This window comes from Phaethon aethereus (genome assembly GCF_964289735.1).
Source record: "Phaethon aethereus genome assembly, chromosome: 13".
Lineage (NCBI taxonomy): Eukaryota > Metazoa > Chordata > Aves > Phaethontiformes > Phaethontidae > Phaethon > Phaethon aethereus.
In genome coordinates, this window is record NC_138589.1 from 6,647,613 (window position 1) to 6,667,368 (window position 19,756).

A 19,756-nucleotide genomic window follows, 5' to 3' on the forward strand; every position below is an offset into this window, starting at 1 on the left:
AAAGTGCCTTGTCACTTTACCATTTTATGGTAAATGTTACTGTTTTATAAGGGATTTTTCTTTTCTATTCAGTTTGTCTGTAACTGCAGCAGAATTAAGTTTGGTTGCAAAACCAATGCGTCTTAACAGGTTTGTAGCTTGTACCTTATGTAGTAACTTGGAAGAAACAGGGGGGTTGTCCAGTCTCTGCCTTGGTAATACATACTTTTTTTTTTTTTTTTTTTTCCTTTCTTGTCAACAACTGATTGGGACCTTGAATGACTACAAATTAGTTTAGTGATGGGGCAACTGTCACAGATATCTTTGAATCAGTTGAAAATGAACAAGGTTGACAGGAACGTGAGAGTCTAATGAGTCCTTCAAATGGCTGATTTGCACTTAGTGGACAACTAGACAATAAGCAGTATGAATTATTGGAAATCAATACTTTGCTATGGAATTTCATTATGCTCCAATGGCTTCAGTTCATAGTATTTTATATTTTGATGGATTATCTGAAGCAAATGATCATCTAAAACACAGGGATTGATAAAACTCCCTTGTAGAGTTTTAAATGCTGCTTTTGACTTATTTTTGTGAAGTAGAAATATTGATCTATTTTCATGTACAATCCTAGTCTATTTTAGAGTGATACATAAAACCAGTACTTTTAAATAAAATGTCCTGCAGAATTTTTTCGTATTACTGTTTTGTTCCTAATCCATCATCTTTTGATGTTTTAGGAGACACAGAAAAGGGTCAAGCAAATCGAACCACTAAGAACAAGGACGCCCATGTCTGTGGCAGGTGCTGTGCTGAGTTCTTTGAATTATCAGATCTCCTGCAACACAAGAAGAATTGTACTAAAAATCAATTAGTTTTAATTGTGAATGAAAATCCAGCTTCTCCTTCTGAAACCTTCCCTCCTAGCTCCCCTTCTGATAATCCTGATGAACAGATGAATGACACAGTTAATAACACAGATCAAGTAGACTGCAGTGACCTTTCAGAGCATAACAAACTTGACAGGGAAGAATCCATGGATGTGGAGGCTTCCAGCATTAACAATAGCAGTAGCAGTTCCAAGAGCGTCAACAATAGTATTACAAGCAGTAACAGCTCCACAATGGGTACCTCAGCTGTAACAACCTCTCTACCTCACATAGGGGATCTGACAACATTAGGCAACTTTTCAGTGATAAATAGTAATGTAATAATTGAAAACCTTCAGAGTACTAAAGTGGCAGTAGCACAGTTCTCACAGGAAGCGAGATGTAACGGTGCATCGAACAGTAAGCTTGCTGTACCTGCCCTGATGGAGCAACTGTTGGCGTTACAGCAGCAGCAGATCCATCAGTTGCAACTGATTGAACAAATTCGTCACCAAATATTATTGTTGGCTTCCCAAAATACAGACATGCCAACATCTTCTAGCCCTTCTCAAGGTACTTTACGAACATCTGCCAACCCCTTGTCCACATTAAGTTCCCATTTATCCCAGCAGCTGGCTGCAGCAGCTGGATTAGCACAAAGCCTTGCTAGTCAATCTGCCAGCATCAGTGGTGTGAAACAGCTACCCCCTATACAGCTACCTCAGAGCAACCCTGGCAACACTCTAATTCCATCTAGTAGTGGCTCTTCTCCAAGTATTAACATATTGGCAGCAGCAGTTACAACACCGTCCTCGGAAAAAGTGGCTTCAAGTATTGGTGGCTCACAGCTCAGCAACCCACCAGTATCAGCATCATCTTCACCAGCTTTTGCAATAAGCAGTTTATTAAGTCCTGCATCTAATCCACTTCTACCTCAGCCCACCCCTAGTAACTCTGTTTTCACCAGTCCCTTGTCCAATATTGGAACACCTGCAGAGGATTTAAACTCCTTGACTTCCTTGGCACAGCAAAGAAAAAGCAAGCCACCAAATGTAACTGCTTTTGAAGCAAAAAGTAATTCAGATGAGGCATTCTTTAAGCATAAATGCAGGTTCTGTGCTAAAGTGTTTGGGAGTGACAGTGCCTTGCAGATTCACTTACGTTCCCACACTGGCGAGAGGCCATTTAAATGCAACATATGTGGAAACAGGTTCTCCACGAAGGGAAACTTAAAAGTCCACTTTCAGCGTCATAAAGAAAAATACCCTCATATTCAAATGAATCCATACCCAGTGCCAGAGCATTTGGACAATATTCCTACAAGCACGGGTATTCCTTACGGGATGTCTATACCACCAGAGAAACCTGTCACGAGCTGGCTGGACAGCAAGCCAGTCCTCTCCACTCTGACAACTTCCGTTGGCCTGCCACTCCCACCAACAATTCCAAGCTTGACCCCATTCATCAAAACTGAGGAGCCTCAGCCGATTCCCATTAGCCATCCTTCCACTAGCCCTCCGTGCTCTGTCAAGAGTGACTCGGGAACAGCTGATCCCACATCAAAAATTTCCAATGGACTTTCTGACGAGGTAGAGGCTGGTGCTTTGCCTACCTCAAATGGCAAAATGGAAGAAAACCCTCAAAACACAAGCACCATCACTAGCACGAGCAGCTCCATGAGCTCACCGGCAGCAGACTCGAGCTCCAGCAGTGTCGCCACTTTTACAAATCCTCTGATGCCTCTAATGTCAGAGCAATTTAAGGCCAAGTTTCCATTTGGAGGACTATTGGATTCAACGCCAGCATCTGAAACATCAAAATTGCAGCAATTGGTAGAAAACATTGACAAAAAGGCAACAGATCCTAACGAGTGTATCATTTGCCACCGAGTTCTCAGTTGCCAGAGTGCACTGAAAATGCATTATCGCACACATACCGGTGAGAGGCCATTTAAATGTAAAATCTGTGGTCGCGCTTTCACTACTAAAGGCAACTTAAAGACTCATTACAGTGTCCACCGTGCCATGCCCCCGCTGAGAGTACAACATTCATGCCCAATCTGCCAGAAAAAATTCACCAACGCCGTTGTGCTACAGCAGCATATCCGAATGCACATGGGAGGGCAGATCCCCAACACCCCAGTGACGGAAAACTATCCTGAGTCAATGGAATCAGATACAGGATCTTTTGATGATAAGAATTTTGATGATATAGACAACTTCTCAGATGAGAACATGGAAGACTGTCCTGACAGCAGTGTGCCAGATACACCTAAATCTGCAGATGCATCACAAGACAGCTTGTCGTCTTCCCCTCTGCCCCTGGAAATGTCAAGTATTGCTGCTTTGGAAAATCAGATGAAGATGATCAATGCAGGACTTGCTGAACAACTTCAGGCAAGCTTAAAGTCAGTTGAAAATGGGTCGGTGGAAGGTGACGTTTTGACTAACGATTCGTCATCTGTTGGTGGTGATATGGAAAGCCAAAGTGCTGGAAGCCCTGCTGTCTCAGAGTCTACCTCTTCCATGCAGGCCTTGTCCCCATCCAACAGCACTAATGATTACCACAAGTCTCCAAGTATTGAAGAGAAACCAGTAAGAACTTTACCAAGTGAGTTTGCCAACGGTTTGTCTCCAACCCCTGCTAACAGTGGTGCTTTGGACTTGACGTCTAGTAACACTGATAAAATGATTAAAGAGGAGTCTCTGAGTGTGCTCTTTCCTTTCAGAGATAGAGGTAAATTTAAAAACACCGCATGTGACATTTGTGGCAAAACATTTGCTTGTCAGAGTGCCTTGGACATTCATTACAGAAGTCATACCAAAGAGAGACCATTTATTTGCACAGTTTGCAATCGTGGCTTTTCCACAAAGGGTAATTTGAAGCAGCATATGTTGACACATCAAATGCGAGATCTACCATCACAACTTTTTGAGCCCAATTCCAGTATTGGCCCTAATCAGAACTCTTCGGTTTTGCCTGCTAATTCACTGTCATCGCTCATAAAGACTGAGGTTAATGGCTTTGTGCACAGCTCTCCTCAGGATAGCAAAGAAGCACCCTCTGGTCTAGTTGCTTCGGGTCCGCTCTCCTCCTCTGCCACATCCCCTGTCCTGCTCCCTGCTCTTCCCAGAAGAACCCCCAAACAGCACTACTGCAACACGTGTGGGAAGACATTCTCTTCCTCCAGTGCTCTGCAGATCCATGAAAGGACACACACTGGTGAGAAACCTTTTGCCTGCACTATATGTGGAAGAGCATTCACAACAAAAGGCAATCTGAAGGTACTTCTTCCTCTTGCTGTTCTTAGGTTTCATTTTCTCCTTGAAGGGGGGGAGGGGGTGTGTGGGTGTGTGTGTTTGAATTTTTTACATCTGTTAATGTTGCAAGCAGTGGTATCTTTGGTTGTCTGTGATGTGACAAGTGGTGTGTTTAGTCAGCTCTGGTACACCTAGATGGCCTCTTGTTGAGTGCTCATGTTGGCAGCCGGTCTGAAGCATGAGCTGTTTTTGATGCTTAATTAAAATTCATCTAACAGCGAAGACTGTCTGTGTAGAGTGTGAAATGGAACAGCCAAATGATGGTAAGGAGTATTAATTAACAGAGAAATGTGTTTTGTAACTCACCTCTCTAAGAAGTGAAAGGCTCTTGAATGTGCTGTTTTTCATAACTATCATGTAAGATGATGAGTGTTTAAAAAAACTATTAACATAATTCTGGAACTAATGGGCATTACTTTAATTGATTATATAACTAACATTTCCTACTGATACGTGTTTGAAAAAGCAAATATACTTAAGTTTTAGAACACCAGTTGAGCACTTTACTGTGTACATTTTTCTGTTGACAGAGTATTTCTCTAGAGGTTGCTGCCAGTAATGTGAGATGAATAATTACTTTCAGGCCATTCTGTCTATACACGAAGCTCTCCGATGAGCAATCAGTAAAGGATACTTTCTGCCTGTCTGAAAAGGACGTTTATAGGGTAAAGGGTGTCAAATACAATACTTACCATTGCAATGAAAGTGGACATAGCAATTCTAGCCCTGAAAGCAGCTATCTGCAATTGACGGAATAACGTGAAGTCATTATAAACTAAATACATGTAATAAAAAAGAGAGTAATAAGCAATGTATTGTTCATCAGGAAAACAGGGTATTCTGGGTAATGGTGATGGGCTAATCCAGAAGAAGTCTGTTTATTATTCCAGATGGGAAATGGAGCTCTGCATCCGGTACCTTTAGTGCCGTTCATTATGTAACAAGACTGGACATGTTCATGGACTGCTGCCTTCTCTGTGATCAAAATAAGTTTGAAATCCCTGTCAACCCCTATTTTTTGTTTGTTTGTTTCTTCCTTTCTTTCTTTTCAGGTTCACATGGGCACTCACATGTGGAACAGTACTCCTGCAAGACGAGGCAGACGACTTTCCGTAGATGGCCCCATGACATTTCTAGGAGGCAATCCTGTAAAGTTCCCAGAAATGTTTCAGAAGGATTTGGCAGTGCGGTCGGGGAATGGAGACCCCTCCAGCTTCTGGAACCAGTACGCAGCAGCACTCTCCAATGGCTTGGCCATGAAGACCAACGAGATCTCTGTCATCCAGAATGGCGGCATCCCTCCGGCACCGGGGGGCCTGGGCAATGGTGGCAGCTCTCCGATCAGCGGCTTGACGGGAAGCCTGGAGAAGCTCCAGAATTCAGAACCCAATGCACCTCTAGCTGGTCTGGAGAAAATGGCAAGCAACGAAAATGGGACAAACTTCCGTTTTACGCGTTTTGTGGAAGACAACAAAGAAATTGTAACAAACTAGGAAAAACTCTATAAATAACATTCCTGCAAATAGTGCAACCTAGGGTTGCTTTTTTCAAGTTGCAGGCTACAACATTACAAAGACTTTCTTTTGTACCATGTTCTACTTCTAGAGTTCTAAGAGAGCTTATTTATTAGTGATATAACCTTGCTTTGCAAACAAATGCAAGCATTAACTTTGGTCTCCTGTATTTTGAACTAAATACTAATCGACTAGAGTGCTGTAAACTTGCTGTAACATTTATGGCAGTTGCAAGTCTGTTCTGCTAGGTGATCTTATTCTGGCGTTAACTTATTTTCTATATCCAGTTTAACATGAACTCTGGTATTGATGCGATGCCTCAGTGATGCATTAGATCTCTAATAAAAATCTGTATATAAATGTACACTTTGATCCTGCTGGAAATTTTATCAGCAACACATTGTTTAATTTTTCCAAACAGAATTAAGAAGAGGACTGAAAGAATATAGACTGAACAGCGTGGGTCCTTTACACAGCTCAGTTTTTGATTTTTATTATAAAATTAAAACTGCTTTAATTTTTGTAGGTTTAACATTTTCCGTTTTGAACTGTTATTTGTATTGTGCTTTTTACTTGAGTCGTCTTAAATGTTAATACATTTCTGTACAGTAATAAGCACGCGGATTATTAGACAAGATACTGAAGTGTTGTTTTGGTAGTTGAGACTGAGACGTAACATTTTGCCTTGTAGGTATATTCATTATAGAAAATGTGCTGGACTTTCACAATGCTGCTAAGTATGGCATCTTGAACAACTTCCGTGGACAACTGTAGATGCTCCTGTATATACAATAAGACATCACTTTCACTGAAATGTACATATGTTCCTTACAAGACCAAGCCCTACTCCTTGACCAAGGGAACAAGTATAGTGTTTGTTTATTTTGTATTAGGTATTGGGGGGGGGCAGGGGGAACCTTGGACTGTTACATGCACTTTCTTGCAAAGTTGAAAGGAAAAGAGGTCCAGTTTCTTTAACATTTAATACTTACTAACAGCAGAGATACTGTAATTTTACTCAAGTAATCAAATACATTTTTGCAACAGATAAAATTCGCTGTCTCTGTGTTTTTAAGGTGTACCTGTATTTAGTAATCACTTTGTATTATTTAGCCTTTCCCTTGGTTAACATGAACTGTCCAGGTTGTATGTGTGTGTTTATATTTGTACGTATAGGTATACATATATGTATTGCATATTAATTGCTAGTATATTTTTCATACCCCCAATAGTGGGAAATTTCTCCTTAACTATTCAACTCCTTCTCCTCATAAAATTGTAGATATTTTGGCATTTTTGATTTCTTTATTAAAAAAAAAATGCTGCTAGCAAAGACCTTATTGAGCCTGGTTAAATTTCCTTTGAAGGAAATAATTTATCACATTTAAGGCTTGATTTGGTTCAAATGCTTTATATTTGAGATTAATTTTATTCTATGAGATTGTATGTTTGTGGCATGCTTATGCTGCTATATCTGTGTTAAGATGTCCACTTGCAAGCCTCCTTATATTATATGGGGTTTATGACTTGATTGCTAAAAAAAACAAAAAATTGCTTTGGCCTTGCACATGATTTGGCTTCCCTTATGCACCTGCAATGATCCTTAACCTCACTGTGAGTTTGGGGAAACAGAATTCAGCCCAATATTTTCACTCAGTAGAGTTTTATCTCCTCACATTATTATTTTTGAATTATTTTTAAATCAGTTTGGCTGCCTTCAAATTACGCCTTCAAAAAAAAAAAGATAGGAATAACCAATTTTATGTTCATGTGAATATATATTTTTTTATAATTCCAAAATTCAGGTATTTTGTGCTATGGGATTTTCTTTAATATCAGTGTGGAGGGAGTTGCTTGCCTTTGAAACAAGAAGTAATCACTTTGCTCTACCCCCCTAGTAGCTTGGGTTTTAAATTGGGCGTGATAGAGTATTTAACACTGAAAAGCTGAGGTGAGAAGTACTTTTCTTGAGGACTTTTACCCTTCGGATGATTGTGAATTCTTAGTAAAGTATTAACGCTGTAGTCTGAATACCTCTTTAGAACTTTTTCCTGTTGGAATGTGATGGTTCATCTGGTACATGATACGCATTTTTGTTAACATGTTAAGTTGTACACTAGAGCCAGGCGGCTTGTCAATGTGAATATTTAAGAATTCCAAGTCACCTTTTGGTCTCGGAAAAAGGTAAATTAAACGGATTTCGATGATTTTATCATGAAACACCAACTAATTCTCCTTTTAAACTGAGTTTAGGTTTGTGCAACAGAGAAGCCAGGGAGGGTCAGCAGACCCCAGTGCTCTGGGAGGGTCTTCTTTACGCGGCTGAAGTTTCATTAACGGCTTTCTCTTCAGCCTGCCGAACCTCCTCTCACGTTAAAGCGCAGCCTTTGGGGGCCGAGGCCCTCTCAGCCCCGCCAGGGAACGGGCAGAGGCCCGGGGCAGCCGAGTCCCGCACCCGCGAGCCTCCCCGGGCGCTCCCTGCCGCTGGGTAACGTACGCACTTGGCGTTTTTCAGAAAATAAACGATTTTCTTTCTAGTATCGTGGGGCCCCGTGGCTCTCGCCGTCTCCCCGGGGGCTGGATGCCCCGTTCCCTCAGCCGGAGCTCGCCCGCTCCGCGCGCACAGCCCTCGGCTCGCTGCCCGCGCGCGGCGAGGTGGGGCGCGGGCGCCTCGCGCACTCGGGCGACCGTTAGGCGCGGGCGCCTCGCGCACTCGGGCGACCGTTAGGCGCGGGCGCCTCGCGCACTCGGGCGACCGTTAGGCGCGGGCGCCTCGCGCACTCGGGCGACCGTTAGGCGCGGGCGCCTCGCGCACTCGGGCGACCGTTAGGCGCGGGCGCCTCGCGCACTCGGGCGACCGTTAGGCGCGGGCGCCTCGCGCACTCGGGCGACCGTTAGGCGCGGGCGCCTCGCGCACTCGGGCGACCGTTAGGCGCGGGCGTCGGGGCTCCTGAGGTGACTTCCCCGCCCCGCGGAGGGGGTGTCGAGGGAAGCGGGCGCCGCGGGTCGCTCCGCTGCCCGAGGGGCTGCGTTGCCTCACCCAAGGTCCGCTGCCCCTCTCGAGGGGCGACAGGCCCTTTTCTCCCTCAGCCTTTCAGACGCGTTCCCTGAGGCCGCGGGGAGCCCGGCGAGGGTCTGAGGAGGGCAAGGCTCGTCGGGACACCCTTTCCCCCGGCCACCCGCCTGATTGCAACGATTAAGGCCGGCTGGGCGGCGGTTCTGCTAATGACCCATTGCGCTGCCCTGCCTTGCACTGCTGGGTTGTTGCTGCTGTTTGACTTTGTGCTTCCCTCGCTACCGTCTGCGAAGGTGGGTGCTGGGGAGAGGAATCAACCGGTCCCGTATCCCGTGCCTCCCGCTGCGCTCGGCTCGGCGGAGGGTGCCTGGGCCGTTCCGCTCCGCGCTGCACAGGGGCTTTTCGTTCCTTTTCTCCTGTCACCCCCGAAGGGAGTGCGGTCCGGCCCGGTGCGGAAGCGGGGCCGTCCCCTAAGGGCGCTGGGGCCGTGCCCCGCTGGGCTGCGGGGGCAGCGTCGGCTCCCCGCCCCGTCAGGCGGAGCGCCCGGCTGGCCGGGTGAGAGAATGGGGCGGGGGGATAATTCGCTCTGGAAATGCGGGATGTTAAATTTACCGTTACTTGACGCAGGACCGCGGGAAGGTGCCTCTCCTCAGAGCTGTGCTCTGGCAGGCGCACAAAGGTGCCCGCGTCGCCCCGCAGCTAGGCGCTGCGCTACCTCGCTGCAATTACTCAGCGCAGGGCTTCCTATTCACAGACACTGAATTAATCCTTATTCAAGAATAGATTTTTTTTCTTTACAGTTTTGTTTGCGGGGCCGCATTTTTCTCATTAGCAACAAAGTTTTCTTCCCCTGCTTTCCCCCCGCCCATCACAATTTTATCATCCATTAAAATAAAGCACAGTGGGGTGGGATTTTTTTTTCCCGTCTTCTAAGCGCCAACGGTCGGCGCATTCATCTAATCAGCCCGAGTAATTTTCTTCACCCAGAAACAGGCGTGCTGTATTTGCAGTTGGACTCGTAGCCTGCGAAACGCCACCGACTGGGAAGCGCCCGCGGCGGAGCGGCCGGGCCGGGTTGGTTGGGTACACCGCGGGGCTACCCCTCCCGCTGGGCGCTCTGGCAAGCAGGCGGCCCGTGAATTTGGGGTTTTCCCCGAATCTCACAGGGAGGAGAGGAAGCGAGGACGTGGCGGCGGCGGCTGAGAGAGAAGGGCTGGGGCCGCCGTTCGCCGGGCCGCGGAGAAGTGCGCGCAGCCCGGCCACTGAGCAGCCTGGCGGGGGCACGGCCAGGCTTCGCTCGCATGGGCCACACTGGGGAGACGTAGCGGGGCAGACGGAAGGCTGAAAAGGGCGTGGAGGGCTAATCAAAAGGACCCGCTATGTCCACTCTGCTGGTAGAGAGAGCAGAGTCGGGGCAGCGCTTCGGATGGGCAGGAATGAGGTTTCTCTATTGGCGAGGCACGGGTGGGGAGCGAAGGGGAGCCGCAAATCGTCCGGTTTATTTCGTGTGCTGATGACGACCGAATTCCAAAACCTTTTCTCAGGGAAAAGTCAGATGAATTTCAGTGTTTTTTCCTAGGCTGGACTGTGGTTTGAGACTGGGGGACAGGTTGCAAGCCCTCCCTGCTGCAGCGGTCAGCATCTCTCTCCAACCCTGCTATGAAGAGAGTATTTGCTGACTATCAAAATGCAACAGTTGCTGCTTGGTTTGACCTTTCCTTTGGGGTATGCTTCCTGCTGTGGGAGTCCTGAAGTCACAAAGTACCTGGTGGTGTCTTTGCAGGAGTCCAGTTTTACTTGGCAGGAGAAGGTGTGTCTTTGCAGCATGACAGTTTTTTTTTTTTTTTCTGTCTCCCTGCCAGTCTTCAGTACTTTCTCCAGTTTTATCTCTGGGTTTTTAAAAATCAAAATAATATTTTTCTACTTGGATTCCCTCTCGTGAATATGAGTTGACAGAAGTTAAAATAGTGTCTTGCAAGTAAGTGGGTACAGTTTTTTGTACAAGCCAGAAGCAATATGTCTCTTAACTGTTGAAATATAATGACTTAAAGATTTTGCATACAATACAGTCTCTTCTATAAATACCTATCTCTAGACAAGAAGTTAAGGAGGAGTAGAGGCTTGGAAATATTAATCTTAATAGGAGATACCAGGAATAGTTGGAAAGTATGCAACTTCAGCTGAGAACAGAGTTACTGACAGCTGCATATATGTTCCATTTCCTGATTTGATATTTCTGTTTTTTGCATCCAGGTTATAGTTAAGCTACACTAAACCAGTCCCTCTGTCACTACTGGCAGTGGCCTAGCAGATGCCTGGAAGATGGCGAGTGAATGGTGATTCCTCCTTGGGAAGATCTCCTTGTTCCAGGGACCTGGGATACTGGGAGGCCCTGAACTACATGCGGTGGCTGGAGTATTTTATAGGTAAGTGAGGTGTAAGCATGGCAGTGATTAAAATTAAGTTTCTGGCTCAAATTATATTATACTTTTGTCTAACCACGAGTATCTTTCTTTGGTTTCCATTTTATTTTCTATTTTTCTTTAGACACATATTTTTGAATCCACGGTCTACATTTCTTAAGAGGCAAAGTATCTTAATGATATGGGAAGAGGAGCAGTAGAGTGAGAACGGGAGAGCAGGGAAGAGAAATTTTCTGTAGTGCTTAATTCTGTTTAGCACTGACAGAGCTGGTAAATAACATGCACTCAATGGCTGAAGACATTCTCTGCAATGCTTTGCATGGTGGGTGGGGCCAGTATCTTGTATGCAGCTGACTGAGGATAGGGTATACCTGTGAGAATGCCTACTGGAGAGCTGTAGAATAAGGAAGTGATGTCATCTTCCTCTTTATAGCAGTTAACTAATTAACCCAAATTGCAGGCTTTTCTTAACTTTCAGAAGTTACTGTCACTTTTGGAAAGCAATTTAAATTCAGGTTGGATGGGGACCAAAAACATGTCCATGCCCATGTTAGACTTTGTCACCAGTGCTAATAAGGTATGTCCTCACTGGAACAATCGGCCCTGAAACTTTTGGTGTCATTTAATTTCAAAAGTAAGAAGTCTCTCCATGTTAGCCAACATTCACATCATCTGTACAGACAGCTCTCTTGACCAGGGCAGTGCTGAAGTGCAAAGGTCTATTTTCATTGTTTAAAGGTCTTAAAAATGCAGCATCACAGTGTCAGGTAGGTGTAGCAGAAGCCCTGCAGCACCTGGCATCAGGTGCTGCAACTAGGGCAGTATTTAGAATTGAGTATAGAAAGCAAAAAAAATGGAGTGGTCTGGCACACTGTCATGGATTTAACCACACTGGTCACTACTGTCTGTCTTTCTTTTCCCCATCTCTTCCATGAAAAATAATTTCAAAGCAGAGCCAGTGAGATTAACCAGGTGAATAATGTTAAGATTTTTTTCAAAGCAGTGCCTGTTTTGAAAATGAGCTTCCTTTAGCAGTGAATAATTCTAAATTGCTTTCCTTTCATTGGAATTTTAAAATGTCTGTTAATACATGGTGAAGCTAACATTTGTTTCATATGTACAATAACTAAGTGGATAATAGTGTTCAATGCTAAATGTGCATTCATACGAATCTTTCTGTTGGTTAGAGGATCCAGAGAATAGCAAATTATATATAAAGAGACAGAACAGATTTCAAAGGTTTATGCGTCTGTTTAGTTGTCTAGGTTGAATAACTGAGTCCTCTCAGCAACTTGTGTCAGAGCTGCTGATGAGAATGAGGCTGTTTGTGATGGTTAGATCACTAGTTAGCTCAGTTGTAGGGATCCCTGAATACCAGCGTAGAACTCTGGTGCTGATACACGTAAACTCATTTAACCCCCTGCTTAAGTCAGCTCAACCTATTTTGGCTTCTAACACTGATGAATGCTGGAGCACTGCACAGACAATTTCTGTAACAGTGTCTGTGGCAGTTTAAGGTGTTACTGTCTTTCTGTTTCAGTCCAGATGTTTTATGTCTGTCTACTGAGATTTCTCCCCCCTGCCATATTTGAATGGGTGGAATAGATCGCATAAGCACTCTCCATTTAGATCACTGCAGAGACAGAGTGATTTCTTATTTTGTGAATAAGACCTTAAGATAGGGAGGTGTCCAAAACGTAAAGGCAGGTTTGCAAAGCTTAAGGAGATCATCTTACAAAAGGAGGTTGAGCCTATGTATCTGTGAGTCAGGCAGAAAAGAATTCATAAAGCTGCAACTTGTTTAAGCCAAAATTTTATGATGTTACCTTCCAAACCAAGCCTCCTAAAGGGCCAACTGCCTACAAAATGGGCTTAGCTTAAAATGCCACTGAAGACATTTTTAAGACAGTATGTCTAACTTTGCACTGAAGCGGAGGGAGAACGCTCTGTAATTTGTCCTGTTGTGACAGAGTGTAGCAGTAACAGCTTAAAACACCAAGGATAAGGAGACTTCATCAGTCTCCTTACTGACATTAGGTAGTTGTCTAGAGTCTCTTTTCTTGCTTGGCCTATACAAAAAAGTAGGCTGGGCTTCTGTGTTCTCTCTTGGATTTGAAGATGTTATTAAACCAATTCTCTCTTTCCAAAGCTGTATGCATTCACGCTGGTATCCTCAATAAAGCTGGGACACAAACAAAAAAGCAAACAAACCAGTCACAATAGGATTCAATGCACTTAAACTTGTAGGAAATGAAAATCAATATTTGTCAAATGGAGGGAAAAGGTAAAATAGACTGAGGAAAAATGTCCGGTTTTCTTAAAAGCCATTAGTGAAAATGAAAAGTTGACAGCAACACTGAAATTTAATTCCTGCATCAGTGCTGTTTGAACATATGATGTTGTTTTCACCCTCTCTCTACTGATGCATGCACTAGCTTGATGCACACACATTCCTTTCTTGTTAGTGCTGTTGAATGGAATTTATTATCTTTTAATGGCACGTGGTTTGAAGCCTTGGAGGCTTATGTAAAGGTTTCACTTGTGGTTAAAGTGTGAGGGGCTAATTTAGGAGATGGAAGTTTCATCCCTGGCTCTGTGCATGTGTGACGTTGGACAAGTTGCTCTTATCTCCTGATGCGCTTTGTAAAATGGTGCTAACAATAGTTCCTTACCTTTAATTTATGTTTATTCTTGATATTTAGATAGAAAACTGTTCAGATTGGTCTTCTACAATATGTGTATACCATACATGGCTACTTTCTTGGAATATAAATGGTTATAAAACATCCAATACAAAACAGCTATTTTGAACTTAAGTATCTACCAGAACACCTGGAAGGGCTCAGTTGTACCTCAGTACAACATTTGCCACTTATCAGATGAAGTTTAAAAGTTAATGCCACGTTATATGTGCTGACATTTTTACTGTATTTGTAAGAACAAATCATCAGCTTTTGCAGAAGGTGTCAAGAGGTACTGTATTTTTGCTGAACTATTGGATGTAGCCACAACCTTTTAAAATTTTCCCTGTAGACAAAATGTCCCTTTCTCAGGCACAGTACAAGGAAATAGTAATTGCATTTGCTGCCTTGCACACAATTACCTGTAGTTAATTTCCAAATTCAGTGATACTTACCACAGATAACTTTCAGACTGGACTTCAGGTAATGAGTTCTCTTTATATATTCCCCACATATGAAAAAAATAGTCAAAGTATGTGGAACTGTAAAGGTCATATTTAGTCAGAAGGAAGGTGCTGGATAATGTACAGTATGACAGATTAGGGTCAGACTTGCTGCCTTAGTGACTTCCTGGTTTGTTTGAGGGTAACATGTGAGGTAGGAGGATGTGAAAGGGCTAGTGCCAGTGTGGTGTAGTGGACAGTGCATTGAAATAAAGTGTGCAAATTGGAGTCCTCTGCAGCTGTTCTTTTTGGTGCAAGCCTCTCTGATATTTCCTGATGCTTTTTGTTTTCTTCCAGAGAGTATATACCTCCATGTAGTATATAAAATTCTGAGCAACAAGCACAGTAGTGCAGCCATGTGTTGAAATGCAGCTATAGGAATGTCCATTGTCTGCTCTACTGTTGAGCTCTAGGAATGATAATAAAGACAGGAGATATTTTTGGATCCTCTGAGAGATTTTCTCTGTTTGACTAATTTGCTCTTTATAACCCTATATATGGCAATGACAATCTTTGCTTTTTGAAAGGGTATCTCTGGGTTTTGAAACACTGGCCACGTGTGATACAAGTCAGCAAGTTATGCTTATGTTTAGATGTTCTTTCCCTGACTGCCTTGCAGAGAAACAGAACGACGTGAGTTTCATTTCATCAGGAGTCTCAAGTAGCTGTCAACTAAAGCCTGAAGTCCTGAATTTATCTGCTACTCATCTTGAAGTGCTTTCTTTTTATCTGAAAATTAGATATTGACAACAGTAACAACAAGAACAGGAGAAGCAAAGAATGTGGGCATCAATTTCCACTCCCGACACATGCACACCTCTCTTGCAACTTGGCCTAAATTTCAAGCTTGTTCAATGATTTATTTTTCTATTTCAATTTATATAATGCCTAATTTAAACTATCCCAAAGAATCACAATTTTTAGAAAGTACTACTCTGTCTGAAAATCAGGCTTTTAAAACGTGTTGACACAAAGTCACTGAAAATCGTGGTCCAAATCCCGTGACAATGGACAGTTACAAGCTGACATCCTAGACAAATACACTGAGATCATATTAATGTCTGCTCTGTCTGGCCAGCAGTTTCCCCCCCCGCCAAAATAATGAGTGGTTTTTTTTTTTTAAGTATTGTTATAAAAGGAAAGCAATTAGTTTGTTGTTTGATTAGTCTTTATGTGTCCAAGCAGGGGGGCCAATGTGCTGATAGAGCCATGATGTAGTCAGGCACCTGTAGCTGACATGGGATGTTACCATGGGTAGATATATGCAGTACACTCTTAGCCCTTTGTAGAGGGCCTGATCCAGGCTGCTGCATTTCCAGATAAGTTTTGGGGGACATTTGACCTTAAGTAGATGAAATTACTATGCAGTTAGTTACTGAAGAAGGCTCTGAAGTAGCAGAGTCCTGTGGTGATGTGTTGTATTTGTCTCTCTTCAGGATTAGTAGTCGTCTCTTATATTCCTTCCCTCCTTCCGGGGTTAAGGCTCTGTGTAATGTTGACAGTTACTGGAAAAGGTTCTAACAGCAGTAGAGCTGGTGAATGACAAGACTATTTATAGAAAACAATAACATAAAAATAAATTTAAGGTTAAATATCAATAGCTACTAGCTGTAGCACCTTTTGTCCCTCTCCTGTTAAGTAGTAAAATCAAAGTATAATTTGGAAAGGATCCCTGCTGGAATTGGAGAAACTAGTCCATTCTGCATGCTAAGGGAAGTTGAAATGTTTGTTTATGGGATGGCATTTCCTCAGTTTCTGCAGAACCAGCCGCCGGCTGGGGTTAGAAGCTTATGTGCTGTAGGAAGTGAGATTTTTTTTCTGCTTGGGTGTAAAACTAAGCTCTTGGTCTCTGCTGGTGAGTGGACATTCTGAGTCTTTCCAGTGCCACCATACTTACCTAGAATGGTGGGACAGACACACATATATTAGGACAGATCTCCAGTACAGGAGACTTTGGAATGGCTGAAGTACAGTAAAATGGCTCAGTCTACCCTATCAGCATTCACAGTGTAAAAAGTGATGGGCAGAGAAGTTTTTGGGTACAGCAGTGGCAACTACAGAAATTTCTTGGATGAGTTTGTCCAAAATCAAGGGTTGATCTCATGCTCTGTGTTCCTCTCTTCCCAGAGCCTAGCTTGGACACTGTTTTAATACTATGTATTTTCTCCTTCAGTGGAAATAGTTAATCTAAGCACTCTGAGCAAGTCTTAGAAACTGCTTTTAGTTCACTCCATCAACTGACTTTTGATATATGGTTTTCTTCTTTATTTCTTCTTCAAAGACTTGTGTGGCTATACCACTGTCCTTTTAAATAGATGAGTTTTGGTACGGGAAATTTTTGCTGTCTTCTGATTACACTATAAAAGGAGGTTGTCAGGGATGGGTGTTTTTGGCAGATTTGGGTTTTTATTTCTGAGGAGGGTGAGACTACAGTGGCTGCTAGTAGCTGCTGAGCCTCTTGCTAGTCTCATTTAGTTACTATATAATGTCGGCTTCCTTCTTTGTTTCCTTGTATTTATGGTTGATTTTTCATAAGAAAGATATTAAGAACGAAACTTTTTACAATATGTGTATGTGAAGGGCTGTGGGTGGAGAGTGGTAAATTTTTCCTGGGTTTTGTTTTATATAACCTTACAGTACAGTTTCTGAGTGAGGAACCTACATCAACATCTGGAGAACCAAATAGTTTAGGCCGCCTTGATGAGTGCTTTCTTCCTGTCTCTTCACCTCATAGTGTTCAGTGTTCATTTTTTAATGCCATTTTTGCTTGCCTGTGTTAAAAATATTTTAAGTACCAGATTTCTCTAGATTCACTTGAAGAGCAGTAACACCAGTTTAAAATAAATGAGAGAGAATTCTAAATAATACTCCAGAGGATTTTAGAGAATTCTAAATAATACTCCAGAGCAGAGGGAGTGTTGATTCCAGAACCGTTTATGTAATGCTGCTGAAAATCCGGCCAAGTCATTGCAAGAGACTTGAAATAGAGAGTTAAACTATTTCATAGTGGTCAAATGCTGCTACCAAATTTAGTCTTTACTAAAAGGAGAAATGTTGCATCTTTCTGGTTCAGTTATAAACCTACAATGACTCATCAGGGTGATGTTGTGGCTTTTTCCTTTGCTCTTATAGAGCATGGTATTGATCAGACTGTGAAATAATACAACAGCTGAAGCTCAGGTAGCAAATACGCATTGAATTGATCTCACTTTACTAAGCCTCCTATATCCCAGCATTATTTATGGCAGAAGGATTGAGTCTGGAAAATAACTTTGATAAATACCACCTTGTAGCACCTGTTTAAGTGATGGGAAAGAAAGCACTCCCTAGTTTGTTGACTTTAAGTATTGGGAGTGGAAGTGATGTGCACGTAATAATATTATGATTTGTACAAACCACTTTTCAACCAACTCGATGTATTTCATTACCTCCTTTCCAGCAGAAGTATTGATTTTTGTTTTGTGGTTTTATAACACAATTTCAAGGCTGTTGTAGTTTAATGAGCCATGTTCTTATGATGTTTAAAAAGATTTGAAGCATTTGTTGAAATAAATATTATGGATTGCCCATCTCTTGTCACCTCTTCTTTCTCTCACCCATATAAACCCAGCATAAGAATGAATAGGGCAGCCAGCTATGTGGCTTTTTGTGTTTGAGATCAAAGTGCTACTGGAGAACAATAGCAGGCCACACTTCTGTGTTCGTGACCACACACAGCAGCACCTGCAGAGCAGTAAAATGTCATTGTTGCTTCTGCAGTTTGAGCACAGAGGAAGAACCACTGAGGTGGCAGATGATTCTAATAATACTTGATGTGAATTGATGGGGAAGGAGGACCATAACACTGAGGGCTTTTTATTATAAGCCTTGACTTCCCAAGCTGTGAACAACAGAATACTGCACCTGTGGACTTTCTTCAAATCAACCATTATGGAAAGTGACAGATTTTATCAACTTAAGGAAGAACTTTTCAGCATGGGCAAATTTGTAGTTTATTTGGAGACATGAAGAAAAAGCAGAAGAATATATTACATATTTCCTACTGCTCATACTTTTCTAGTGTGCTTTGCTTTTTGAATGTGCTATAATAGAATCACGGGGGCACTATTAGAAAGATTTTTATCTTAAAAAAAAAAAAAAGCAAAAAAGATGAAACAACATCTTCGGGATTTTTTTTTTTACTTTTATCCATTGCTTCTTGCCATATATCAGATGAACAATGGAATTATCAAGAGATTAAATATATTGCTTGAAGAAATACATGTGATGATTTTAAGAGATACTCAGGATAGTTGAGGCTTGGGGGGAAAAATGTTGGTGGAAAAAAAATATCAAATTGTCCAATATAAGTGCTTTATACTAGATGCTGTCTTTCTGCTGTAAGCTCCTCCCTTGTGCATCCATCTTTGGGAAGGTTCTGGGATGGCAGGGACTGGACATGAGGACTGTAGTGTTGTCAGAGCCATGTGCAGGTAAATGGAGCTGACATACATTTGGACAATGCAGAGTTTACTTACAACTCCAGAGAACACAGTTTATCAGTTTTATTTACAGCAGCAAAGCGTTACTGCTTGAAGACGTCTTCTAATATTTCTGTTCTGGGATTGTGACAGTATATCAGTCTGTTTTTTTAAATGAAATAGAACAGCATCAGTATTTCTTTGTTCAGGTGGCCATCATGTGCAACACAGAGATACTGCAAAAGTTGGAAAGATTACATGCCTGGTAGTCTAATACTAGAGTGATTCCTAACTATACCATAAATTAACAAAGTGGAGGATCTGATTGATTTGTCTACAGTTTTTCCATTATTTTTATTTAATGGAATGTGTGGCCATATTCTGACTTTATATGGCTGCAATGATTTTGCTAGGCGTAGACACAAGCTTCTGGTACCCGTATGAATCCAAATGCATCCAAATCTTTGTGTAGGTTCAATTAATACCCTGATGATGATATTATTTAGGTTGCCTTAAAAACAGAACAAACATAAAAAGGGAAGTCAATATGAGCATTTTAGTATCTTTATCTGTATATAGCTTTTACAGTCAGTTTTGAAGGAATCGTAGAAATTCATGTAATATTAATGGTTAAGAGTTGACAAATCAAGCATAAAGTCAACTGGATCATGATTATTAGCTAAAAGCATAGTGCTTTCTGGTGATTCTTTTTGTTCTAAAAATAAGCTTTGGATGAACTGAAAATCATTTTACAGGAAACCCTTAAGTAAAGTGATCATGCAGAGTCGTTGGTGGACTATTACGCTTTTCATTTGCACAAACAGATGGTAAGCTTGGCCTTAGATTTAATCAGGGCATGACAGACAGGTAGCACTGTTGTATATTTTCAATGGAAACTTCTTTGCTGAGAGACAGAAACTGCTTCATATTCAATAGCCTGTATACCAGGCGAGAGAAATATTTACCAGATAATTCATATTATCCTTAC

General features: G+C 42.4%; 1 protein-coding gene across 1 annotated transcript in view; it reads left to right on the top strand.

Moving 5' to 3' along the window:
* Positions 1-5,664, top strand: part of SALL1 (spalt like transcription factor 1) — a gene marked incomplete at its 3' end in the record, with an annotated part of 14,504 nt that extends 8,840 nt beyond the window's left edge. Inside the window, exons 2-3 of the mRNA XM_082005527.1 lie at positions 723-4,135; positions 5,224-5,664. Coding sequence (XP_081861653.1) covers positions 723-4,135; positions 5,224-5,664 — 3,854 coding nt within the window. The remainder of the gene's footprint in view (positions 1-722; positions 4,136-5,223) is intronic.
* Positions 5,665-19,756: the final 14,092 nt, after the last annotated feature.